Source organism: Vicugna pacos, chromosome 21, assembly GCF_048564905.1.
Source record: "Vicugna pacos chromosome 21, VicPac4, whole genome shotgun sequence".
Lineage (NCBI taxonomy): Eukaryota > Metazoa > Chordata > Mammalia > Artiodactyla > Camelidae > Vicugna > Vicugna pacos.
The window spans coordinates 19,973,520-20,001,003 of NC_133007.1; the positions used below are offsets into that span (position 1 = coordinate 19,973,520).

Below are 27,484 nucleotides of genomic sequence, written 5' to 3' on the forward strand. Positions count from 1 at the left end.
TGATGGGGCTCAACATAAAGTGCACAACACTATCTATGAAAAACCCTTGGCAAAAGTAAATATTGAATTTGCATCAAATTAGCCTGTAGATAAAACCTCCAGTCTACAGGATGACAGAGGACAGAAGCTCGAGTAAATTGACAGCACAGAAATCAATCAGCCAAACCAGAATGGAATTTTTTTTTAAAAGGACTGTTTTAGATTAAAAGAGACATCACCTAGGAATATATAAAGGAAGTACACCAGGAGGGTGGATCCTAATTCAATCAAGCCAACAGTAATAAGACATTAGTAGACAATCCAGGATACTTGAGTGTAGACAGGCTATTATATGATATTAAGGAATTACTTGTTAATAAATGTTGCTAGATGTTATTATGGCATTATGAATGTAATGTTATTTTCTTATATATACTCTAAAATTTTAGTAATGAAATCAAATGTCTCAGATTTGCTTTAAAATACTGCAGCAAAAAGGAGTGAATAAAAGAAACAAGCACGACAAAAAATAGTACATTAGTAAAGCTAATGGATGGATGGGGGCTCATTGTTCTCTTTTGTGTATATTTAGATATTTTCACTAAAACATTTTCCTAATATTTTAATAGTGCTGAGGTGTGCTTCCCCTTAACTGGCTTAATTTATATAAAGGTTTTAACACATTGTCTTCCTTTTCTTTAGTTCTTTATCTTACATCTCTTTTAGACAAATATGAGAGCCAAGTAAACATTCTGCCCACTTCCTCATCCTCACCCCTGCCCTTCCACAACTCAGCTAGTCCCAGAAAAGATTCCCTCTGTGTACCCTTAAGAAGCTACCTATACAATCCTCCTCCTCCTCTCAGAGACCTGCCAACGAGAAGCTCCAGACACCACTTTCCTCCTTCACCACCCAGCTCCCGCTTCCTTTAAGGGGCCCCCTGAGCTCCCAACCTGATTGGAAGGTGATCTCACTGAACATCATCCAGGTGTCAGCAAAATGGTATTGGCACTTGATGGCACTGGCCATGCGGTGATGGAGGGGCACTGTGACGAACCGAGCACTGGGGTTGACATCATCCAGGACAAGGGGGAAGGAGACAGCGTTAGGTTCCCATTCATTGGCTTCAGAGCGGAAGTAGCACTGTACCTCCTTAAAAATCTTCACACCTTTAGCAAACATGTTGTTGCAGTGGACCTGGCAGAGAAAAAGGCATGTGAGTGACAGGATGACCACGCCGAGTGGCACTGGGGACCCAGTGCAACCTAACCCAGTAAGATCCCAGACCTGCCTGTTTCTCTGAGCACCACCACTGGTGAATAATTGGTGATCTGCAGTCTTGGATTTTTCCCTTCTGGAACTTCAATAGTGGCAGGGATACACCGCTCTGATCTCATAAAATCTGGGCTGCTACCCCAAGCACCCATCTGCGATTGTGCTCCCCTAGGCGCCTCACTGCATGCTGCTGAGAGTAGTGTCCTCAACTATTAAATGAAGGCTGGACCAGCATCCTCTCAGGTCCTTCCTTGCCATTAACGCTCTCTTATCTATAATCCTCTCAACCACTCTAATCCTCTCAATCTCGGTTGCTATCTGCCCAGAATCAAGCTATTCTGAACTACTTCCTCCTAGGCTCATTCCAAAGCCAGTCCACTCCTTTCAACAGGTTTAGATCAGAAACCTGAAATAATATACAATCCAAAACAATTTCATCTTTCTCTTTAGAAATCTCATTTCAAGTTCCAGGTATTAGAATTTGTCAGCTGGAGACCTAAGACTTAATTCTCTTTCTGAATTAAATCCAGTTTAGGGAAAGCCATTCTGATGAGAGCATCAAATCTTCCTCACAGATATTTTCTGAGATGAGAAAAAAAGGTCTTGGCGAAGGTAGCTTTGCACCCTCTCACTTGCTGCCATGACTCTCTCACTAGGATATTTGTATGGCTTTTAAGGGCCATCAGGAACAAAGACTCCACAATAGCTCCTCTGCAGCACCTTGCCGTGTGTAGCATCCCTCAAAAATGGGAGGTACAGGCACCCCAGTGTTCACAGCAGCACTGTTTACAATAGCTGAGACATAGAAGCAACCTAAATGTCCATTGACAGATGACTGAATAAAGAAGGTGTGGTCTGTATATACACTGTGGAATACTACTCAGCCATAAAAAAGAATAAGATAGTGCAATTTGCAGCAACCTGGATGGACCTAGAGATTATCATACTAAGTGAATTAAGTCAGAGAAAGGCAAATATCATACAATATCACTTATATGTGAAATCTTAAAAAATGATAGAAATGAACTTACAAAACAGAAACAGATTCACAGACATAGGAAACAAAGTTATGGTTACCAGGGGGAAAAGTGGGGAGAGGGATAAATTGGGAGTTTGCAATTTATAGATACAAACTACTATATATGAAACAGATAAATAAGGTCCAACTATATAGCACAGGGAACTATATTCAATATCCTGTAGTAACCTATAATGAAAAAGAATATAAAAAAGAAAATATATATGTGTATTGTGGGTGTGTGTGTGTACAACTGAATCACTATGCTGTACACCAGTGACTAACACAATATTGTAAATCAACTACACTTCAATTTAAAAGAAAATGGAAGGGACATGTTTGTAACTAAATCAAATCTCTCATGGTAGTTTAGTAACATTTCCTCTGGCTCAGTCTTATGTGGAAAATGGAGATTTGCTGGTCACTATTCCCTGAATTTAGAGATTTCATGGGGTAGAAAAGCATCACTGTCATTCATTGTCCATTTTATGTCTTGTTTAGGTCCTGAATTGTAACCCTTCAACTATCGTCAATACCCTCCCTTGGTTTCTAGACAGTCAATACAAAATTACCATTCAGAATTTACTTTTAGCTGAGGAAGAAGCAGTAATTATCACAGAAATTTACAGATTAGAGATACTTTAAAAGAATGGAACCTGTGTCTTTTTTTTTAAATTACACAAATAAATGATATGATATGGTATTTTTCTTACTCTTTCTGGCTACTTCACCTAGAATGACAATCTCCAGATCCATCTGTGTTGCCACAAATGGCATTATTTTATTCTTTTTTATTGCTGAATAGTATTCCATGTAAGAAAAAAGAATAAATTTTTTGCTTTAAAAAAAGAAAAAGAGCTTAACATATGCAGTTTTTTTTAAAATAAACATAGTATGAAAAAGTAAAAAAAAAAAAGAAGAATGGAATCATGGAATATTAGGGTGACTGGAGACATTAAAAACCCTCTGGTCCAGCTCTTTCTGCACTAAATACGGAAACTGACATTCAGAGAGGTTTGACCTGTCTGGTCAGTCAACATCAGAACAGGGGGCGAATCACCTCAGCTTTTCCATTTGGATTTGCCTCTAAATGTTAATGATGAAAACATGTGTCAATACCTTCTTTGGGATGAGTTAACAGTCCCAGTTTATTGAACACAAGTAAATGGAGCAAGGCTAAGAACAAAATCAAAGAAATACCATCTACAGTTTCAATAGATTTTTCAGATGTTTTGAAATCTGTGAAGTGTTGGGTGAGTGGCCTGTGGAGAAGGTAATAAGTTCTCCTACAGACGTTTTGGAAATCCTCCTGGAATGCAAATAAATAGCATAGAATTTCATTTCCCTGTAGACATATATTTATTTAATAAAGAATACATTTTTTAAAATGCATATATATTTCAAAGTACCTTTCTTTTCATTTTTTTTCTTAATTTGTCTTATAAAACATTTTCTATTTTATATTTTTCCAAAGAATAAGTTTTTGGGTATATGATTTCTATAGTTTTCTGCTTTTAATGAATCGGTTTATGCATTTATCTTTGATATTAGAATTCAATGTCTAGTTCATTCGTTTTGCTTCTTCCTTCTTTAATAATGTAGAAAATATTCAATATCATGAATTTGACTCAGTGTCGTTTTATATGTATCCCATTTGTTTTGATATAAGTAATGTTTTCATTTTTTTAAATGCCCTGTGGATTTACTTTTTTTTTTTAATGGTATATTTAAACTACATTCAGGGTAGGGAGGGAAACAGGCAATAATTTGCCTAGGAAGCAAAATCTATTCTGGAAGACATCAGTGACCGGAAAGTCATCTTCCAGTTTTTATTTATCTCAGAAAAATTAAAATGTGCTAGAGACCTGTTTAACCTTGAGAAGATGAGACCTGGCTGACCTTGAGAGGACTCGCCCTGACTCAGGTACTAAGAAATTTCTAGCACCTTCTCATTGCCGAATATACTTTTGAATAATTTTGACCTGTGATGAGCTAGTTAAACAGGAGCTGCTGGGACCCCAGAAGATCAAAGCCTTTTGACTAAATATTATAAATTTATGGAGAGTTTGAAATACATCTTATTATTTGTGGGACTAGAAATTCTGCTAATGATATATATTAAATTGATACACATGTTCATTGGTACATATTGGTTAAACACATTGTTCAGCAATACAAATACATTTTTTTCTTGACGCATACACAGTTTTGTTACTGTCATTATTTCCTTCCTCCCTCCCAAAAAACCTGTGACGAATGGTGTATTACACACAACTGCACACACGTGTTTTACAACTGCCAAAGAGCCGTTCGTGAACAACACTGGCAGACTGGGCGTGTGTTCATTCTTCTGTTCTCACCATACAACTAATAGCTATTAATCCAGTTAGGAGCTATTATCATCTTAACATATGGGAGTGATGTAACGGACATGCATTTTCTTTTTGACTCCAAGTCTGTGCCAAGAATAACAAAGTTTGATTTACTAGGAACCCTTAACAATAGAACAGTTTCCCTTCTTTGGGGTCCTCGTGTCATCTTACATACCTCCCTTCACAAATAAATAGTATCTTCCCCCACTGAACTGCAAATTGTCCCAAGGTAGGGACCATTTCTTATTCATCTGTTTACCTCCAGAACCTAGCATAGTGCAATGTACATCCCAAATACTGTTGCTAACTTAATAACAAAGATAAAAGAATGAATGGATTTGGGAAACAAATATTGAAACTGAGGACCGAGTAGACATAGAGGCAGAGACACCAGTTTGTTGGCATTAATGGGATGCACCCAGTTATTAACGGGGAAAAATCACAGATAAACAGGGATCCATGTGTGAAGTCAGATTCACTTGCCCACTCTCTTTCTTGGAGCTTACACAGGAGTCTTCTTACGCTCCTTTCTAAACCAGTAAGAGTTGCATGTGAACCATAGAAGTTCCCAGGCTTTCTCCCTTACGTTTAACAAAAGAACTTTCCCCTCTACCCTTAAATACCAATTTTCCTCAATCTTAGAAATCAAGTTTAGCGTCCAGGATGGTCACTTTTTGCATGGACTTTTGTTCCTTTCCATTCCTTTCTCTCTGAAGCACACGTGGGATTGAGTAAGAAAAAAGGAAAATCATCATTTGACTGAAGTGCCAGGAAACTCACCACGTTAACAGAGATGTCCTCAACCCTTACGTCAAGGGTGGGCTCTTCTGAAAGGCCCCACCTCAGAGAAAATGTAAATCAGGCTTTAAGCACCGCCCCCACCCCCACCTCTTTTCAGGGTCTGCGCCTAACGCGCCCCAGCACACGCCCAGTCTGTGCCTTTCCCAAGTCTTTTGGTTTCCATCCAACATGCAGTAAAATGTACCTACTCTCTCTCTGCTCCTCTGTACTAGTAAACTGATAAAAATAACTTCTGCTATTGCATTCAAGACATTAATTTTTAATGTTTTACTCTCCCACAGGTAAAATACTTGCATTTTAATACAGACTTTTGGGTGATGGTATTTTAGCAAAAAACAAAACAAACAAACAAAAACCCTAATAATTTACATTTAGGCCTTAGAACAGACTTGGGTTAAACCCACCTCACCACCCCATCTTCAAACCTTGAATCTAACCAGCTTCTCTGACTGGACAAAGAGTCAGAGAGATTCCACGGAGAAGACAGTTTGAAACCCTGGGACCGAGGTCTAGAACCCTGACGTTGGCCCAGCCAGGAGTCACAGCGATTCTTTCTGCCTGGCCCTCCTCTGTCTTCAAGTTTCTCTTTATGGTAAAGGAAATACTATTGGTCAGTGTCCTGTTCCTGTCCATCATCTCTCTTCCTCCTTCTATCCAGGGTGGCAGAGATATTTATAAGTATAAATGGTTAGAATAGGCACTAAGGGATATCATTTGTTCATCTGCAAACATTTATTGAGCCTGCATGTATTAAGTGCCAGACACTTGGGTATAGAGATCAGAAAGCAGAATCACTACCTCGGAGGAGCTTGAGGTCTGATAAGAGAACCAGACACCTACACAGATGGATGATAATAGATAAGGAGAAAAAAACTCGGGGATCTTCCGTCAGGACTTCTCAGTGCTATAGGCATGGAGGAAGCACTCAGGGGGTGGGAAGTGACTCAAAATGCAAAGCCCATTCTTCTTCCATTGAGAATTGGAGCTGGAACGAGCCACCCTTACTGACAAGGGTGTCCTCTCCCTGCAGAATGGGGCCAGGACCATGTAATGACTTCCAATGGCTCGAGTCACTTTTGCCTTTGTGGGCCCCTCCCCCCATAAAATTATATATTAAAATTACATTTTACGACTGCATTGTTAAAAAGATGAGAATAACTTTTGACCCCAAAGTTCATTTCTTTTATTCTAACATTAAAAGAAATTATACCATTTCCATGGATGTTAAAAAAGTACTGTGGACCCGGGACACTGCGTCCGCTCTGCCTAAGGCGTGTGTTGACTCTGGTGTTGAAACAGTAACAGCAAAAAATACACATTGAGCAACAGTGACTTCGTTCAGCATCCTTATTTACAAATGAAGAAACAAGCCCAGAAAGATGAAGTCACTCATGCAACGCATGTAGCTAATTCACAGAAGATGTATTTGAATCCTGTCCTGCTGGCACCACCCCAGAGTTCTTTCCCTCCATCATGAGTGTGGCTTCCACGCCTAACTCCACTGACCTTCATAGTAGTAAAATTCCTGATGCGGTCAAATTCAAACATGATTTCGATGTAGCCGTTGGTGGCGCTCTCGTTCCTCCAGCCCACGTAGTCATAGCCGGGCCACACGTGGTACTCGTGGGTCTGGGTGAAATCATCCAGGCCAGACACCCCATCCGTCAGCTGGCCCAGCCCTTCAGTCATGCTGCACAGGCCGGGAGAGGAGGAAAAGGGAGAGAGGAACCTGACATTAATTACACATTCACGGAAGAGCTATCATCCAGTTTCTCCACCCCAGATTTTGTAAGAGCTGATCATCTTGGAGGTTGAAGAATTATGAAAAATCCAGTATGTTTTATAACACTGACTCATTTATCCTTAGCATCAATGGAGAACTAAGAATTTCATGTAAGTGAATTTTACAAAATATTTGATGCTAATCTTTTTAATAGCAAAGCTTTTAGATAATTTTTTATCATTGTATATAAAAAGCTTTCTATGGTCTATTGTATCCTTACCTGTTCTTATATATTTGATATAGTAAGTCTTTAAATAATGATTCAATATCACCAAATGCATTGTAGAATAATAGACTCATGGAGGAAAATGAAAGGATGACATGAGGCATTGGATATAATTTTCTTTTCTAGCTTGGCAGCCTTTCCACTTCTGAGTGTGAGGCTCTGCTTTGAACGGCTGAGTTTGCCAGAAGCCAGACTGCTGTGTGGGATGTATCTGCATTTATGCTGACTATCTGAAGAACACAAAAAGACCTCCTTCCATCTTTCCATTGAAAGACAGAGAAAGAACCCATCATGGGGAACTTCTTCCCCCTCAAGCTCTGGAAAATATGTCAGGAGTCTCCCAAATGAAGAGACTGATATATTGTACCCTCAAGCAATAATGCATGTGACCCTTGAGATTATAGTCAGACCAATGATATGTAAAATTTGTGAATTACAAAAAAATTACTAAGAGTGATTGTGCCAGCCTTACAGATACATTTTTAAATGTATGTGTTCGTTGAAAAATGTTCTGCAAATTATAACATTTGACTGGCCTTATCCACAATGACCAGAGCCTGGATCTCCCTTCCAAGGTTTTGCCATCTTTTTCTTCTCTTTACAGATTAGAAGGCTAGGAGAACATAAATTTACTTGCAATAAATATATTTCCCATTGTCCCCAGAAAAATAAATCCCCGTGAAAGCCTCAAGAAAAGCAACACAAATTGAAAGGAATGCTCATCCAATTTCTCTTTAATCAAAATCTAACCAAGTGGGAAAGGGGTAAGGAAAGAAATTATCCCTGTTTACTTCATATACTTGAGAATTGTTAGAATTACTACGACAGCATACACTACTTTTACAATTTTTTTTAGTTAAAAAAAAAAGTAACTTTTGCTACTATGATTATTTCCTGAGACCTTGAATTAGGTAACTTCGTGTCTCATCACTCAGCCACACCCCAACTAGGTGTCTAATTACCAAAGTTATTAAGTAGAAGCTGATTGTGTCTAAATTTCTGTAATTATTTTTTTAATCTTTCCTCTGGGGTCCACCCAGAGCCATATTTCCAGTTACCCACCTTATTTCTCTATTTGAATGCTCTGTCAGTCCCGTTAAATTTATATTTCAGACTGAATCCATCACCATCCCTTTCTAAACTAATCCTTCACCTAGTTTTCCCATTTCTGTCAATTATACTTCTCTTCCACATTCACTGAGAGTACCTGGAGCATGATAAGCATTCAAAATATGTTTGTTGAGTGAATAAATATTATCTCCATTGTTTCAGTAACCTAGACTAATCTGTTTCATCTAACTCTTTTCCTCACATTACTGTCTTGCTCCCTGTATCCAATCAGACCGGAGATGGTCCCTAAATAAATATCCCTTTCTCATTCTCATTCCCACAGTCACCATCAAATTAGCCTGAGTCCTTAATTCTTCCATTTAACAGAATTTGGAATTAGAAAAGGTCACCCCCCCATTCAAATCTCACCTTTGAATGCAGCTCGATTAATCTGCCTAAAGTGGAGTTCCCAACATGTTCTTCTCCAGCTTTAAAAATCTTCGGTGACTTACTGTGTTGATGATGTTGATAAAGAAGAACTCCTTCTTCTCCCCCTCTTCTTCCTGGCCCTGACATTCAAGAACCTCTGAAATCTACCTTGCTATGCTTCTCATTTCTGCTTTGCTGCATAAATATGGCCCGTGGTTAACGACACTGTGGATCTTTCCTGGGCTTTCCCCTAAACGTGACGACCACGATTCATTTGTCCTCATGCTATTCCTTCTGCCCAAAATGCCATTTCGAGATTCTTTACCTGTGAAAGTTCTACCCGTCTTTTGGGGCCATATCAGATTTCATCTATTCTATTATGTTTTAATTTGTCATCCAATCAGATAATAACTTACATATATATGTAGCTCTTTGCCTTTACAGAATTCTTTTCTGACACATTTTTATCACGTTAGCCTCATAGCAAACAGAAATATTTTTATTACATGAATCCAAGTGTTTTCCCTCCCTATGCTGCACTTTCCTGTTATAGCTTCCTTGTTTCTTTGAATCCCAAATCATTCACAGTATATCTCTTACTCTTACGTTCATATCATAGTAATTTATATCCTGGTTTAGCCTCCATTCCTAACTCTGAGCTTCCTAAAGGTAAGATCAATGAATTCATTACATTCGAATACCCACCAAGTCTAGCCAAATTCCTTGTACATAGTAACAGTTGATTAACAAAGATTTATGAAACTAAATTGAATTCAATTGATCTCTGATTTCCTCTGTGCTTTAAATTTATGCAGTTGGGTGTGGCTAAGTGAAATGATGCCAAGGCAGATTAAGTAAAAGGGGAAGAACAGTGACTAAGTAGATGAAAAGGAAGTGACTAGGAGAAGACTGGGTGAGTCAGGTCCTCACACAGGGCATGAAAACCGGAGGGCAGTGCTTTACACCTAAGACGATGGAAGTGTTCTAACTCCACACTTCTCTTCCTGAGACTCACTAATCCCTCTCTTTCTCTCTCTTTCTCTTCCTCTCTCTCTCTCTCTCTCACCATCAACCTCCATCATCTATTCTGAACTTCACTATGGTCGGACCTTTCTGCCAGGCTCAATGTTTGCAGACAAAGACCAAGCCAAGAGAGAGAACACGGTTGAAGTAGGGTGGAAGAAGACTGGCAAGACGTGGAGTGAGTTGGGATAGGTGGGAACATCTCTTATCCAAGCCTGAATTCCTCCTGTATCTGAACATGCTTCTCCACCGTGGCCCTCCATTGGTCCACTTCAGGTGTATCCATTGGTCCTTCTGCTGCTCCCAGTTCTAGCTTCTGCTGTAGTCAGGCCATTCTGGTCCTCATCCCTGCTCTCCTTTCCTACGCTCCTTTCTACCTACCTCCCTCTGATCCAATTCTGATCTCATCCTAGAAACTTTCCTTGTCTATTTATTGTAAGCGTTAATAGTCTACTTTTTTCCCCACAAGTTCTAAAGCATTTATGTTTATGGGGTTCATTCTTTCTGGACTTCCTTACCTGTCCAATTTATTATACTTATAACTACAATTCTTCTGGCCCCTTGTCTCTATTAGTAGGCTATCATTTGTGTCAGACCATATGCCCTGTTTTGAGGGTCAAAAGATATGGCTACCTTACTTAGCCATGCCACAAAAGTAGCCCTTGTTTCGTATAATTTATTGTTTTTCTTGTAATTACTTTGTCTTCCCCACTAAGCTCTAAGTTCCTCCCAAATAAAGACTACATATTTTACTTCACCTAAATTTATCTTGTAATGCCTAGTATAAGGTCTAAATAAAGGACTGGTTAGTTGACTGGTTGGTTCATTGATTATTGTTCCCAAACCATGATAAAATATTATTCTCTTCTGGTGGCCATTTCCCCATTCCAATGATGACTGTTTCCCAGAATTTACCTGTACCCAACGGCTCCATCATACACAGAATCATTCAGATAAATGATGGAGCCTCCAGGAAGTACAAACTGCTGTCCAGCTGGAGCGTTATAAGACACCAAGCCATCTGCCAAAGGAAACACAGATGTGTCAGCACCTTTGGGAAGGACTTACTCCTCAGACTAACTATCCTAGGGGGCCACCTGAGGCTTGGAGAGTGCAACCTTGAGCAGTGTGTCCACCAGCACTCAAAGCAGACATACAGGAAGCACCGCTGAGGAGCACTCCTTAGCAGCCGTCAGCAAAGTGACTTGGAATGCACTCTTCCGGGCATGGGGCACTGGGTGGATGAACAATACGCCTTTCTTTGTTCTAACCAAGAGGGAATCACTTCTTGGTGATTAGTAACCCCATCTCTTTCTGATTTGATTGCCTTTATTTCCCAGGGGGTTGGGTTTTTTTGTTTTTGGGGTTTTTTTTTTAATAAGATTTATAATTTTTCTCTCTCTAGAGACCTACCTAGCCAGACACAGCCATAAAGCTCCACCCTCATGCACACATTCATGGAGTGATCAGTGACTGGTATAAAGCGGACAAATCTGGCCACAATGGGTGGCTCCAAGTCCTTTAGGAAAATGTCATAGGGGTTACTATTTCCATCCAGCACCTGAGGAAAGAGGAGAGAAAGAGTGAGGACATGCTATAAAATTAAACTGACTCTTCTTCATCCCCCAAGTCATTACCTTTTTAATGGACCCTCTGTTTTTAATTCAAGGAGCAGAATGTATCCACTCAGCTTTCTCAGCTGCCTTGATATTCCTCTCTATGCCCCCCACCCAACCCTCCCTCACCTTGTGTCACACATTTCCAAGGACGTGCAAGGTCTGTGGACACACGTACGTACACAGACAACCTGTGTACATCCTCTTCTGGCCTAAGTCAGAATATGGTCCTGGACATCCCAGGGTCTGGATGCTTCTTACCTGTTTCCCATGCCGGTTCCGCCAAGAGATCCAGCGAGTGCCATCCCGGCTGTAATTGATCTTGTACATGGGGGCAAACTCAATGCCATGGCCCCCTGCATGGCGTCCCTGGGTCCCTACCAGAGTGATAAAGTGCAGGGTGTGCAAGTCGATCTGTAGAAACTCCTTCAGGTCATCAGGCTCCACTGGAATCTCAGGACACCAGGCTCCATCTCCTTCTTCTGAGTCCAGCCTTGGTTGACAAGGGTTGTGGGGACAGGAAGAAACCATGAAAACACAGAGCTATTTACCATCCCCAGCAAGTAGCTGCCTGCCCTAGGGGGAGAGAACAGGCTGGGAGTCCAGTCCAGATGGACATTCTGGGCTCTCCCCATCAGTCCATCACCACAGTTTCCACTTGTGGTCAGTTCCCTCTCCCTGGGGCACTGTGAAACCCAGAAATACAGTTACCACCAGGGAGCGAGAGGTCTTCAGATGACATGTAGCCTTCATTTCCCATCGTGACTCAGAGATCTCAAGGGAGGTCCCATGCAATGAAACCCTTTCTACCCTCTGCTCCCCACTGACTCATCATAACACCACCCCCCATTTTCAGTCTCGGCATAACAAGGCTGGCCACTCCCTGCCTGGATATCAAGTTATAGGAGTGGCGAGGGAGGAGTCATAAGATCTCTAGTGTGGGTTGTGTAATGCAGTGGAATTTTAACCAGTAGGGTAAGCCTGGCAGCTCAGCAAAGGGCCAAAGAAACCCTATGGTGAGAGTGGTTAGGATATGTCAGGGAATAGTAAATAATCTGGTTTCACTTTATTACCTCCAGGCTGAGCTACCAGCCAGCAAAATCGTGAAATCATTATAAAGTTTACTTTGGGAACCTCTTACCCCTTTCCATCTTCCCTCGAATGTGCCTTCACTCACAGATGGCATCTACTCATTGTTGCTCCCTTCCAGCCCCAAAAAACATCACTCTAATCTTTCACACACCAAGAAATCATGGGGAAGGTTCACCACAGTTGCTTTTCTAATGGGTAATTCCATTTTAACAGAAGTCAATACTTTAATATCAAAAGAACTAGATTCCAGGAAGAAAATGAGGCCCTAACAAGCTGAATCGTTTTTGACACAGGAGTATATTGCTTTAAAGGGCCCCTGATATTAGAACACAAAGAATCCATCATACTCTGTTTTTCGGATGAGGGTGGCCCTTCTGTGTGAGGGCCCTTCAGAGAAGGGAAGAATTGCTGGATGCCCCAATGTCCGTTTAAGGCCTTGGTGTCTGGCAATGTGCGAGATGTTTCACAGACGGCCACTGAGAAAAGGGCTGGGTCTCCTAACTCCCAGTGTCCCACCTAAGCTGCGCCTTCCTGTATCCACCACTGCAGTCCACTTCCTGCAGTTGCTCATAGTGAGAAGCTGAGACAAAGCAAGTCCACTGCATGTCAGTGAACCCATCTGCCGTGCCTGATGCGTCCCCAGGGCCTCTGTGGTCAGGATGAGGTCGCTGGACCAGCAGATGATGCCAGGCCCTGAATTTTTCCCCTGAAAACATGCAGAACAGGACAGGCCCCACTGGATGTCCTGCTCCTCTCCCCCGAGCTCCCACCAAGTACCACCCGTCTTCCTTAGCCCCTTGAGTCGGTAATTCTGCCCAACCCGGAGCTCAGGTTTTCTTGGGGTATCCATCCTCACCTTCCATATTTGGCAGCTGTGGATTCCGACCACTGACTGGAAGCTGTGATGTCCTCGTCTGGAATATGGCCTCCTGACATGCCCAGAGGGTAGCGGCATATGGCTGAACCAAGAGAAACCAGAGAGAAAAGAGGGAAAATGCTTTTATTTTCAGAGACCCTCCATCAGCTAGAGTGTAACTGATTATTGGACTGGAAAGAGGGACTAAGGCCCTCGATGAGCCCAGTTTGACTTCTTTGGCTCTCTCAGCCTTTTTTTGTTCCTGACCCTGAATCCAAACTTAATAGCATTCAATTTTCCAAGTATTGATCCTCAGCCAACCCTATCTTTTGGTCCAAACTCTGACAAGTTCTGTAATGTGCTGATTTATCCTTTGATTTGGTAATGACTCCATGGCCCACCCCCATTTCCTTATTAGCCGACATGCACTTCTAATCAGTTTCCCAACAGTGGTGAATCATCCTCATTATCACCAGGTACCTTCCATGATTCATAGCATTTTTTTTTTCTAGAAAGCTGATTTCATGAAATTATAGAGCAGAGCCAAAAAACTCTTCTATGAAGGTACTGAACACAGAGCTCTGGCCCCCATCAGCACCTTGTTTTGGCCTCTAGCTAAAAATAATCATCTCTGGAGATGAACTTCCTTCTCCAACCAAGATAGAGTAATAAAAGCCAGATTTATACTCCTGGGGAAAACAACCAAAAAAAGGCCCTGGGACTAGTATATGACAAATTGGGTTTCATTATAATGAATATCAGACAACCAAGGCCAACAATCTCAGAGGCAGGAAACAAAGAAGCGCCCCAGAGTTGCAACAGCTCACTGCCGTGAAAGAGCGTCCAGGCTGCAGCACAGTGAGTGAGGATGCAGGCAGAGGCTGGAGGAGTCCCTGAGCTGAGAAGACGCAGATAAGAGTCGGCAGAGGTCAAGGGGACCAGAGCTCTCAGGACGTAGGACTGCCAGATAAAATAATACAGGATCCCTAGCTAAACTTAAATTCAGATTAACATGGAATGATTTTTTTTTAGTATAAATACATCCCGTGCAATTAAAAAAAACAAACAGGTATATAAGAGAAGCAGAGAAATAGAACCTACAATGAGAAAAAAAAATCAATTGAAACAGATCCAGAACTAATATAGAAGTTAGAACTGGAAAAGAAGAACATTAAAATAGTTAAAACTGTATTGCATATGTTCAAATATATAAGGAGAGCTATAGAGGCTATAGAAAAGAGGTAAAGCAAATTTCTAGAGATGAAACTTGAATGTGTGAGATAAAATACGTTGCAAGGGATTAAAAGCAGCTTACACACTGGAGAAAAAAATTAGTTAACATAAAGACAGCAATAGAAACTATACAAAATGAAACAATGACAGAAAAGAGAATCAATTAATTAATCAATCAATTAAAAAAAAAGATGTGGAACAATTTCAAATATCTAGATATACAGATAAATGGAGTCCTTGAAGAAGAGGAGAGGAAGACAGAAAAACTTACTTGAATAAGAAGTGGTGGAAATTTTTTTAACAACCTGAGGCACAAGAAACATGAAGAAAATTACGCTACAGTGTATCATAATCCAATTGCTTACAAGGAGGAATATTTTAAAAACGTCTAGAGGAAAAGGATACATTATGAACAGTGGATCAAAGATAAAGATGACAAGAAATCTCCCATTCAAAATGGCAATTACTTGGTAATTGGTAAATATGTAAGATGACTTTTAATGTTACTCACATCTCTTTAAGTATAATTGGCTATTCAAACAAAAATAATAATAATATACTGAGTTATACATGGGACTATGTATACACAGGCATAGCATGAGACTATAATTAATAATACTATATTGCATATATGGAAGTTGCTAAGAGAGTAGATCTTAAAAATTCTCATCACAAGAAAAAAAATTATATTTGTAACTATGTGTGGTAATAGATGTTAACTAGACTTAGTGTAGTGATAATTTCTCAAAATATACAATTATAGAGTCATTATGTTGTATACCTGAAACTAGTATACTCTTATGTCAATTTTTCTTCAATTTTAAAAATCATATTAGAATTTCCAGATAGAGATATAAGACAGGGGGGAAATGATAAATGGCACCCAGACTGGAAAGGAAGAAGTAAAGATGTTTTTCACTGCAGATAATATAATCAGTTATATGAGAAATCAGATTAAAAGAAAGAAAAAAGAAAGAAAAAAAGCTATTACTACAACTAAAAAATGAGTTCAATAAGGATTCAGGACATGGGATCAATATGCAATAATCTGCTGTGTTTCTATATACTAGCAGTGAACAAGCTACAGTAGGATCAAAAATTATAAAACACTTGGAGATAAATATGACAAAAGATGTAAAAGACCTGCACACTAAAAATTACCCACCATTGCAAAAAGAAATTAAAGATCTAAATAATTGAAGATACATACCGTAATGTTCATGGGTCAAAAGATTCAATACTATTCAGATGTCCATTCTATCCAATCAAAGTCTCAGCGGGCATTTTTGTATAAATAAACAAAATGATTCTAAAATTCATACGGAAATGCTAAGATCCCAGGATAGCCAGAACAACTTTGAAAAAGAAGATCAAAGAGGAAGGACTGACATCAGATTTTAAGACTTATTTTAAAACTACAGAAATGACTACAGTATGATATTGGTATAAAGACAGACAAATATATCAGGGAAACAGGAGAAAGTCCAGACTCAGACCTACATGGATATACACCTCCCCTATTATGCAGCCATTCACTACTAGGTATTTACCCAAAAGAAATGAAAGTGTATGTCCACACGAAGACCAGGGAGTATTCCTAACAGCTTTATTTGTAAGAGATGATATAAACTGGGGGGAAAAATCATATGTCCATCAGCAGGTAAAAGGATAAGCAAATGATGATATACTCATGCAATGAAATAATAAAATACTCCTCAGCAGGACTGGGATTATAAAGAAGCAATTGAAGAGCATAGGGTGCAAGATATAAGGATGCGCTCACTCCCAGGGCCATGGAGGTGCCAGTGCTGTCTTTGCGGGACCCTGAGAGTGAGTGCCTGCTTGCACCATGCACCCTGGCGCCTCACTTTCCTCCCCATCTCTACTCCTCAGTGATAAAAAAAGAACCCTTCATCAATACAGGCTGCAACACAGATGCATTTCAAAATAATTGTGCTGAGTGAAAGAAGTTGGGCAAGAAGAGTACATACTGTATGCTTCCATTTATATATAATCCTAGAAAATGAAAACAAGTCAGTCTGCACTGACAGAAACCAGGTCAGGGGTTTTCTGGGGAAGGGAGGGATGGGTGGGAGGAATTACAAAGGGGCACAAAGAAACTGTTGGTAGCGATGGACATGCTCATTATCTTGTTACGGTGTTGATTTCATGGCTTTATACATATGTCAAAACAGATCATACTGTGCATTTTTTAATGTGTGCAGTTTATTGTATGCCAGGGATACGTCACTGAAGCTATTTTTCAAAAAGTAACCTCTGGGGCAGGATGATATATTGCGATTTTTACTTGCATATTTTCCCTCCCCTTTTCCAAGCAGGTAGACAGGTCTTCATGCTCCTTCACCCCGAGGGAGATTAATGTTTACAGGGCAGAAATAAGAAAACTGGCTTGATGACTACTGGCTTCCTGGAAAGCCTTCCCACCTTGAGGGACTACAGATGAAATAGAGGTGCGGGAAGACAGGTGAGGCGTCCCAAGGCTAGAAGGGGACAGTGGCAGGCAAATCACAGTGTTAGCAGGAATAAAGCTCCTTTCCTGGAAGTTCCCTGGAGAGGCAGCAAGACATCAGAGGGAAAGCGGTTTCGTGTGAGCATGGTGCTCGAGCTTGGCACACAAGCAGCCACACTGCTGTCCTTGAGGAACACGGCGGACTTGGAGAACAAGGATCCCCACTGCACCCATGACACACTCAAGGCAAGGGGCCCTTCTGCCCGTACCACACCTAGTAAAGCTCCTGGATTCTTGTCTGACCCTAAGAAAAGGAAGGGTGGCTCTGGGCTGAGGGCCAGAGGATACTTCCAGAAACAGTACAATTAAGCAAAACCATATACAGGCAACTTTGGTGAGAAACATGGCCATATACCCAATTGAAACTGCCCTATGTTTCTGTCCACTGCATTTCCCAAGTCAGATGGGAAACAAGAGATGAACTTGAGGATTTAGTATCATTTTGCCTGTTCTTGTCAAATGTATCATTTCTCCATCTGAGGTGATCAGTTCCGCAGATAATCGTTATGCTTGAATCTTAAGTGCAAATCTGGGAGGTTCAGAAACAAAGCATCAGATTCTCAAAATCTGAACTCTCTGGAATGTGAAACTGAAGGGAGGAGTAAGGATGAGGAAATCCTACTCCAGAATACCAGTGAGGCCAAAATTACCAGCGAGTGAGGTCAGCGTACGTTTCAAAAAGTCACACGCACCACGGTCCCCTCTTCTGCTTTGTTCCATTTTGCAGCAGGGGCAGTACCCTGACTCAGGGCCTGCCCTGGCCTCCTCCGCGAAGCTTCTTCTACACGTCGATGGGTGCGCCAAGCGCTTTAGCCCTTAGCACCAGTGACTCAGCCGGCACGGAGAGGCTCCCGGAGGCCGTTAACCCAGACACTACATGCCTCAGTTTAAAGAACACCTGCATTGGCATGTGGGACCCAAGGCCAGCTACTAAGGGGGGACTTCGCATTCCCTTTGCCACAGCCCCCTGTGTGTCTGTTCCCCTCAGGGACCTCCCAGGGAGGGGGCCTGGCTGGCCAAGGCCGGCTTTCCTGATTTCTTTGCTTATCATCCCTGTCAAAGTGCCCCCGATTCCCATCCTGACCCCTAAAATACAGCTCTTCACGGTGTGCAAAGTGCTGTCCAGTTGCCGACCTCTCTTCTACCCTTGCAATGACCCTGTGTGGTAGGCAGGGCATGTACTATTATTTTCAAATTACATATGAGGAAACCAGCTCAAGCCCCACAGCTATTAAGCGGTAGGGGTTTGATTCAGATCACATTTCCGAGTCCTAATCCAGAGTTTGTCCCAGTGCACCAGACTGCCCTCCTCTGCTTTAACCAAAAGAGGGACCCAAGGCAAGCTGTCTCTTCCAAGATGCCAGGCTGCTGAGGGCAGCTCTGCAGACAGTGAGAGAATCTCCCTCTGACACCCTCCCTCCATTCTGAAACCAACGCTTTGTTCCTGAACCCAGTCCTACCTCCAACATCACCCTCTGCGTGACAATCTACTTGTTTCCTTATTGCTTTCCAAATCCATAGTCTTTTTTTTTTAATTCCTATTTTTACTAATTAAGTATCCAGTGATTCTGGGGCAAGGGGTTTATGGGGATACAACATCAAACAGTCAAAGTGCCTTTTGTCACAGTTTACATTCTAGGGTTGGGGAGAAGACAATAAGCAAATAAATATTTACTATGAGAGAAGATGGTAAATGCCAGGAAGAAAACAAAGTACAGAAAGGGGACAGGTGCTCCTTTAAGCAAAGAGATCAGAAAGTCCTCTGAGATAAGGTGACTGAGCAGAGGTCTCAATGAAGGAAGACGGCAAGCCAGGTGAGCAAGTTTTGTGTACAGGGGACAGGAAGTACAAGGAAAGAGCATTCTTGGTTGTTTGAGGTACAGCAAAGAGGTCAGTGTACTTGAAGTAGAAAGACTAGCTTAAGTGATGACCTGGCAGTCTCCTTCTGCAGTCCAATGAGTTTGCGGTCAATGAAAGCAAGTGTTTTTGAGGAAGGATAGTACCAATTCCAACAAATCTCTCCTCTCTCTGATTTCTGACTTTTTTCTTTTTACTGAAGTGTCGTTGATCTACTGCGCTGTGTTAGTTTCTGGTGTGCAGCATAGTGACTCAGCTATTTCTGACATTTTGAATATCTCTGTTAGAGCAGTAGGGACAGGCTACTTTGTAATATATTTATTTGTGTGTGAGTCCTATCTCTCCTGCAGATGGCAAACTTTGGAGGAAAAAAAAAAAGGATTGTATCTTGTTCATTTTTCTTTCTTTCACTTCTCAGTGCACACCTGGGGAGAGAATAGGTGCTTAAAAAACATTCATTGCAAAAAGCAGGTAAATCTTTGAGACAGATTTAGACCAGGAGTAAGAAGACATTTGAGCCAAATACAGTCCCCTCCAAGCCATCCTCTAGTCATTTTCATTTCAGCCAACTCCATCCTTCCCGTTAGCAGAGCCAAAAATCTTGAGGTCCATCTTTGACTCCTTTCACACTTCATATCCAGTCTATCAGCTGATAGTAAAATCCTATTAGCTACTCTAAAAATATTCACATATCCCACCTACCTTTGCACATATTGTGCTCCCATTATAGGCCAGTTCACTGTCCCCTGTCACCAGAAATAGAACAAGAATCTCCTAACTGGCCTCCCTTTGTCCACTTTGCTCCACGTAGCTATTAAAATGTAAGTCAGATCATGCAACTCTTCTGTTTAAAGCACTCTACTAACTTGGTTGTGGTATATTTATATAATGGAATACTACTCAGACAAAAAAAAGAATAAAATAATGCCATTTGCAGCAACACAGATGGACCTAGAAATTGTCATTCTAAGTGAAGTAAGCCAGAAAGAGAAAGAAAAATACCATATGATATCACTCATACGTGGAATCTAAAAAAAGAAGAAAAGAGGACACTAATGAACTCATCTACAAAACAGAAACAGACTCGCAGACATAGTAAACAATCTTATGGTTACTGGGGAAAAGGGAGTGAGAAGGGCTAAATTTGAGAGTTTGAGATTTGCAAATGTTAGCCAGTATTTATAAAAATAGATTAAAAAAACAAATTTCTTCTGTATAGCACAGGGAACTATATTCAATACCTTGGAATAACCTTTAATGAAAAAGAATATGAAAACGAATATATGTATGTATGCACATGACTGGGACATTGTTCTGTACATCAGAAATTGACACATGGTAACTGACTGTACTTGAATAAAAAAAACACAGAAATTTGCATTTACTATTAAAGTATTTAAGTAACATAATAATCTTCATAGGGTGGAGGAAAGAGAAGTGGAATATCATATTTCCCTTTTTTCTTTTACATTAATATCTCTAAAATCTGAATGCATCTTGCAAGCAAATAGTGAGTCATAGTTTAATTGTGTTTTTTTTTCCTTAGAGGCACATAAAGTAATGATACATCTCAGAGTCAGTAGTTTCTAAAATTTGAGGAAAGACAGTAATAATAGCATCCTTAGAAGCATTTATCACGTGTCAGGCAATGAGATAAGCATTTTCACACTCCTTATTTCATATTTCACACTAATTACCCATTTTAGGAGGTAAGAGTTTAAATAACTGCCCAGGGCCTCTCATTGAGTAAATATTAACTCAGATTAGAATCTGACTCTAAAGACTGTGTGGGGCCTCACTAAACTACACAACCTCTGAAACTCAAAAGATTTCAAGTTCACTCCTGGCTCTAACATTCGAACCATGTGGGACCTGAGCAAACTCCATACTTTATTTGGGTCTCCATTTCCTTGTGTGTAGAGCACGGGCTGAAGTAGACACGCTCTAAGGCAGTGGTTCCCAAAAGCTAGTCCATAAACCAATTGCTCCGGAGTTGCCTGGGAAGGTTCTAGAATACATGTTTGTCAGCCGCCTCTTAGAGATTTTTCTCTGGCATATCTGAAGCTGAGCCCAGGAACCTGCACATTTCTAAGGTTTCCCAGGTGATTCTGCTGTGCAGCCAGTCTTGGGAACCACAGTGCCCAGATCCCCCCGAGCCTGCACACAGGCTGAGTCTCTGGGGTCACGCTAGAGGGCCAGAGAAATCCTCACTCATGGTCCCACTGGGCTCTCTTCCTGGCTGTCGTGTATCTCTAGTCACCGAGCCATGAGTGCAGTGAGAACTGCTTCTCGGAATATCTCAAGTAAACCAGAAATGGGAAAGGAGGGTCGTGTGGGGTGAATCATGCTATTATTGCAAACAACTTCCCGACCAAGGCACTGCTTATCTTGGGAACAGCAACCAAGACATTTTAACAGAGCCGCTGTGGCTGCGTCTGCCTTCATGCAACATTTCAGTTCTGTTACATCTCCTGGGCTCAGAAATCCTTTCTCTTTTGTGTTCTAACTAAACTCGGGCACCAGCCCCTGGCTCCTTAGCCTCTATAAATAGATTTATCCCGCGTTCACCTCCTGCATCCTGGAAGTGGGTATTGTCTATAAACCGGGGCGTGTTCCTTGTAAAATAAGTTATTCACTGTTCTTCACTGGAGATTCAATAATGATGTGAAGGCAATTTAAAAAAAATGGGAGCTTTCCCTATTTAACAGAGAGAGAGGGAGACAGAGAGACTGAGGTCCCCCTAGGACACTCTTATTTGGTGTAAAGGAGAACCAGTTCCCTCCCCAAGGGCTCTTGGTGCTCCTTATGTATCACTGTGTTAAAGCTGTGCTCCTTGAGCATGCTCCCAGGACCAGCAGCAATCACCATCACCTGCAGACTGGTTAGAAATGCAAATTATCAGTCCCCACCCCAGACCTACTGGATCAGACACTCTGGGGATGGGGCTCAGCAAGCTGACTTTGATGCACATTCAAGTTTGATAACTAGAGGAACTGGGCTACAAGAAGAGGCTTCTATTCTCTGCATAAAGACAGTGCTAAATGGTGGGGGGGGGAGGGTATAGTGCAGTGGGTAGACACATGCTTGGCATGCACGAGGTCCTGGATTCAATCCCCAGTACCTCCATTAAAAATTAAATAAGTAAATAAATCTAATTACCTCTCCCTCAACAAAAAAATAAATAAAAAGACTGAAAAAAAAGAAACTGCTAAATGGGTCAGAGCTCCCCTCCTCCTCATCCTCTCCAGCCCTTCCATCACACAAAGGGGCTTATGTCAACCATGTGTGGACAGCAGAGTGGCCACAGCATTGATGAGAATTGGAAGGGCTCTCCCTGAGTCAAGAAGGGAGTCTCTGAACCTCTGAACAAATACAGAATTCTTGGAGAGGAGGTGTTCAGGAGGATAAGTGACATGTTATCCCTGCTGAGAGGCAATCAAGGGGTGAGATGTAAACTTGGCCTCAGAATCATCCAGTCAATCAGCAAATCTCTCACATTTACCTCCCACAGACTTCTAAAGTCCAGCTATTTCTCTCCCTCCCCACTCCTCCTATGCAGGGCCCAACATCCACCACCTCGTGATTGGTCTGTATAATGCCTTCCAGCTCGTCTTCCTGGTTCCCCTATTGTCCCTTCTCCATCCAGTAACACGAATGAGCTTCCTAAAGCCTTATTCTGACATGAACCTTCTAACAGCTTCCCAGGATTCCTAGGACGATGTGACCCAAGAGGTCTACCTGATCAGGCCTCAGGCCACCTCTCTGGCCTCATCTTGGGCCATCCCAGGCCATCACTCTCTGAATCCCAGAACACTAGTCTTCTCTCACAATGGCACAAAGTACCTTCAAACCTCAAGTTCTCTCTAAACAGGGTGTTCCCTTTGCCTGGAAGGTTCTTCCTTTCTCCTCCTTTGCCTGCTAACTCTTGCTCAACCTTCAGCTCTCGGACCCCAACCCCCTCAACTCAGAGAACTCCTCTGAGCCCCCAGCTAGATGGGGAATCTCTGTTATATGCTCTTATAATGCACTGGTTTTCTTTATAGCATCTTCACAACTGTAGTATAAATAATTGTCTAATTTTGGTCTCCCCAGTAAATCGTACATGTCTTAAGGGCAGAGACCTTGTCTATATTTCTCCCTGTTGTCTCTCCAATTTCTAGTAGGGTGTCCAGCATCAACTGAGTGCTCAATAAATGCCTGCTGAAAAAGTGATAAAAGAGGAGTTTTCTATTGTTCATTATTACAAGACTGAAAAACAAAGACCTGGTAAGTTAGGGAAAGATAGTCCCTACTATCGTCATGTAACCAGACAGCAAATATCTGAGGCTTCCTTACAAGTCTGAGTCATGACATACTTTACTGTAACCTATCTTTATAAAAGTATATTTATTTAATGACTGTTCATGTATTTATTTTATAAATAAGTTCCTGCTATACATCAGGTACTAGTCTGAAGATATGGTAGTAAACAAGATAGATAAACATGGTTTTTCTCATGGACCTTACCTTTTAGTAGGGAGACTGATAAAAAATAATAGATTTTTAACAGTCAAATAGGCAATCAAATTGTCTATTTGACAATTGCTGTTATTAGCCGTTACTATTTCAGGTAGTGTGACAAAACTATGGAAAACACTAGAACAATTTTATTTGGGGAATAAAAGTGATGATGGGGGGATGGGGGATTCTTTTAGGTCACAACCTTCACCAGAAATGTTCTGTTTTACTTGTGCTTGTTTAACTCCTTATTGAACCTGTGAGCAATTCTGAAGATAATAATCATATCAGATTCTTTCTTCTCCCCTTTACCACCTGCCAACACAGAGCATCATTAGATGCTCAACACACATTTGGCAAAAGAATAAATAGACAGAGAGGTATAGAGATGAATAGGCAGATGGAAGGATGAATGCAAGGATGGATGGATGGGGACTGTGAACTTCCCCACATGTTGAATTTTTCAGAGATGCTATAATTGTTTCATTTCTCTGCCCCAGAACCTCCCAAAGAAGATACTCAGCCCATGTTTGCTGAAAAATTTCATTTCAGAGGGCAATGCTTTCCCCAACGAGGGTCAAGGTTTGTCAGAGTGAACCCTATCTTGAGCCCAGTTCACAACCATCTCCAGAGGACAGGGAGCAGCAAGGATTCTCTTTCAAGGGCTCCGTAGGCATTGGCATGAGAGGAAGAGAAGCTCTGGCATGAATATTAGTCAGTGGACGATCCCCAGCTCAAGCCAGAGTAAGGCTCTGGGTCACAAGTATTACAAACCGTCTTCAGACAATGGAGCGGAGCTGGAGGTCTACACGCCGAGACCAGGGAATGTAAAGATGAGGACAAAGAATTCAGAGACAAGGGCCAGCAAAGCAGCCATTGGGCAGTTTCTTGGTGAATCAGAATTCCCAGGAGCCTCAGAGAAAGGACACAGGAAAACAGACAAGCTGATCCTGGACGGCCTTTTCCATCCTAGCAGGTCTTTGAAACCGGGATGAACCTTGGCCCAGGGCAACCAACGTGGCACTTCTCAGCAGTACCAGTGTGGTTTTCCTATTGAAGATGCCTATTTTGGGTAACCTCCTGCTGTGGAAGGGATCCCGGCCAATAGCAAGGACTCAGAACTGCCAAGTAGCCCCAGGTCCTAAATGTCAGGTCTCCTTACCTTTCCCCAAGCCCACTTCAACCTTTATCAGAGCCCATCAGTCTGGCTCAGAGCTCTACATCATGAAATATAAAGAAGCGTGAAGAGGCAGAGAAGCAGCAAGGGAAGTAGAGACTCTGCAGCAAAGAACTATCCCCTGACTTTGCCTGCTGAGCCGTCCCGGTGGTTTCCTGACGCTTCCGCTACCCACCAACCTCCTGGACAGAGAAGCCAATTCACTTTTCCAGTTTCCCAGAGTGGAAAACTACCAGCACCGACTGCTGCCTGCCCAGGCGGGAGCCCGGTGCTTCCCGAGCTCTGGTAGGGCTGGCAGGCAGGCTGAGGAGAAGCAGCTGCCACCAGGCCCCAGCTTCCAAGAATTATTTTCATACTGTGCTGCCAAAGTTGACAGCCTGAAAGGGCTGCTTGTTCCGTGATGTTTACCATCTCACTGTTCGCTCCAGACCACAGGCTCCCCCATCAATGAGTGTCCTATATGCAGCTTCCAGGAAAACACACACAGGGCACACATGAGGACCGAGGCGTGGAGAACTGACACCTGGGCCTCCCTGGGCACACAGAAGATAAGACTGACCAGCGTTGGGGAGGGGTGCGGTTACTGGGGTCAATCAGGGGATCCAAGACAGTCTATGGCCCAAAGGAACATTTGCAATCATAGAACTTCAGAGACAGGACTTTAGGCCAATGCCTTCAGGGGCTCCATGTTAAATACCAGAACTTCTAAGGCCCAGAAAGGTGAATTGACTTACTCAAGGATGCACAGCTGGCTAGTGTAACTAGGACTGGAGTGCAGATCTCCTGAACCCTGGTTCCTCTGTCCTCACACCCAGGCTACTGTGACCTAGTTTTTCCAGTTCCAGAAATGCCAAGGTGGCACAATTAAAGAAGCTGTTGTTAGGGCCCCTTCTGTCCTCAAGCTTTACCTTGCAGGCTACTTCAGATTGGTAAAGATCTGCATAACAGGGTCTTGCAAGGTGCCGAGGAAAGTTAGGTGGGTTCCTTTAGGTGCAATGAGGCTATGCTGCCAAGGCCTCTTTTCTCCAGATTGAAATTCTCCTTCAGAATAGTCCTTTACAATTGCAGTTTTCTTAAAAACCCAGAAGACATTCTAGAAACAACTATTACACAGTTCCAGAAGAGGGGGCTCGCTGATCCAGCTGTATGAGGGTCAGACAAGATATATCTTCTTCCTGGTTACCGAAGTCAGTGAAGACCTCATAGTAAAGCAATGTGCCTTTTCCCTCAAAACGGAGGTAAGTTGAAGGCAGCTGGGTAACCGTGACGTTAGGCATTGGGAAGAAAGCTGCGGCATGGTTTAGAATCAAAACCGGTCTATGCTTAAAACTTGATTCTGCCATTTTCAAATCGTGGGACCCCAGGGCAAGTTACTAAGCCTCTCCGAACCTCAATCCCCTAGTCTTTAATCATCCTGCCAAGCAGGGTTGTCGTAGAGATTTAATATAATGTATACAAAGAACTTAGCACGCTTCATGGAAGGCAGTAGGGCTCAATAAATGATCTAGGAGGAGAAGAAGGAATCGTTTGTTTTCAATACTACATCCTTACACAATTCCGAGGTTTTATGGCCTTAGAAAGATTACTTGAAGTTCAATCCTCTCAGTTTACTGGTACTAGTAGTACTTGTTTATAAGGATGCTGGAAGGAAATACGAGTTAATCCATGTCAAGTACTTAGATAGTAATGTTTAGAGCAGACTAAAGCTTAGAGTAACGCTTGGAGCAGTAACACTTAATAAAGGTTAGGTGCTAATTATTTTTTAACTATTCTTACTGTGATTCATTCTAAAACAAGAGATTGGAATTGGCTTCCAAAGCTGAACAAGATACTAAATAAACAAATAAGTGAAGAAATGTGGGTAAGGGAAAGAGAACAGGGACAATAAGGGAAGCTGGAGCTAAGGTTAATATCCAAAATATATTAACATTCAGTTTTACACCTTTGGCTGGTGATGGGCCTCACGGCTGTCTCTGAGCTTCCTAGTAGCCAATTCAAAAAGCAAAGCATAATCAGTTAACACAAATCATAAGGGCAACAAGGTAAAAATTAACTTTTTATTTCTGATTCCAGGTGGGATGGAGTAGCTTGCAGTAACCAACGCTGTCCCTGAGAATACCTGGCAGACAAAATTTGTAAATCATGTATTTGCAGGCATCTGATTGCTGCTGAGGTAGTGAGAACAGAGGAAGGCAGAATCTAAGAGTTGAGATGACTTCCATAGTCAGGTTTAGCCATCTGTCAGCTGGGGCCAGGGCAAGAGGCCAGCTCTGGGTTTTGCACTGGTAGAGGGTCAGCACAGGACAAAATCTCAGAGCATCTGAAGTAGACCTGGGATCCTTCTAGTAGGCAGCTTTTTTCTTGCTCAGCACATTTGCCGACTGTCAGGGTTGTATAGAGAGGCAATGTAAAAACCTAAGAAGAAACCCTCTGAAAGGCAGAGCTGAGCTCTTGAAAGTCTGACAAAACAAAGATGAGAGTTCAGGACCCACCAGGAAGAGAGGCCACAGAGGAAACACAGGGGTTTTTAAAAAGCAGTGCATGACTGAGAATTCAAGCTTACGCCCTACCAATTGCCCAGAGCGAAGATATTCTACCCTACCAAGTAAAGGCAGCCCCAAATGCTTTAACTGTTGGCCAATTGAACTTTGGGCTCACATCTTCTTAAGA

The 27,484-nt window shown here is 41.9% G+C and overlaps 1 protein-coding gene across 2 annotated transcripts in view; it reads right to left on the minus strand.

Moving 5' to 3' along the window:
* The window catches only part of DDR2 (discoidin domain receptor tyrosine kinase 2), a 117,893-nt gene that overhangs the window by 25,106 nt on the left and 65,303 nt on the right, over nt 1–27,484 (minus strand). For both annotated transcript variants that reach the window (XM_031688703.2, XM_031688702.2), the window contains exons 3-8: nt 13,521–13,623; nt 11,834–12,065; nt 11,370–11,517; nt 10,872–10,977; nt 6,952–7,135; nt 933–1,176 (exon numbers count right to left, since the gene is read on the minus strand). In XM_031688703.2, the coding sequence (XP_031544563.1) occupies nt 933–1,176; nt 6,952–7,135; nt 10,872–10,977; nt 11,370–11,517; nt 11,834–12,065; nt 13,521–13,623 (1,017 nt within the window). The remainder of the gene's footprint in view (nt 1–932; nt 1,177–6,951; nt 7,136–10,871; nt 10,978–11,369; nt 11,518–11,833; nt 12,066–13,520; nt 13,624–27,484) is intronic.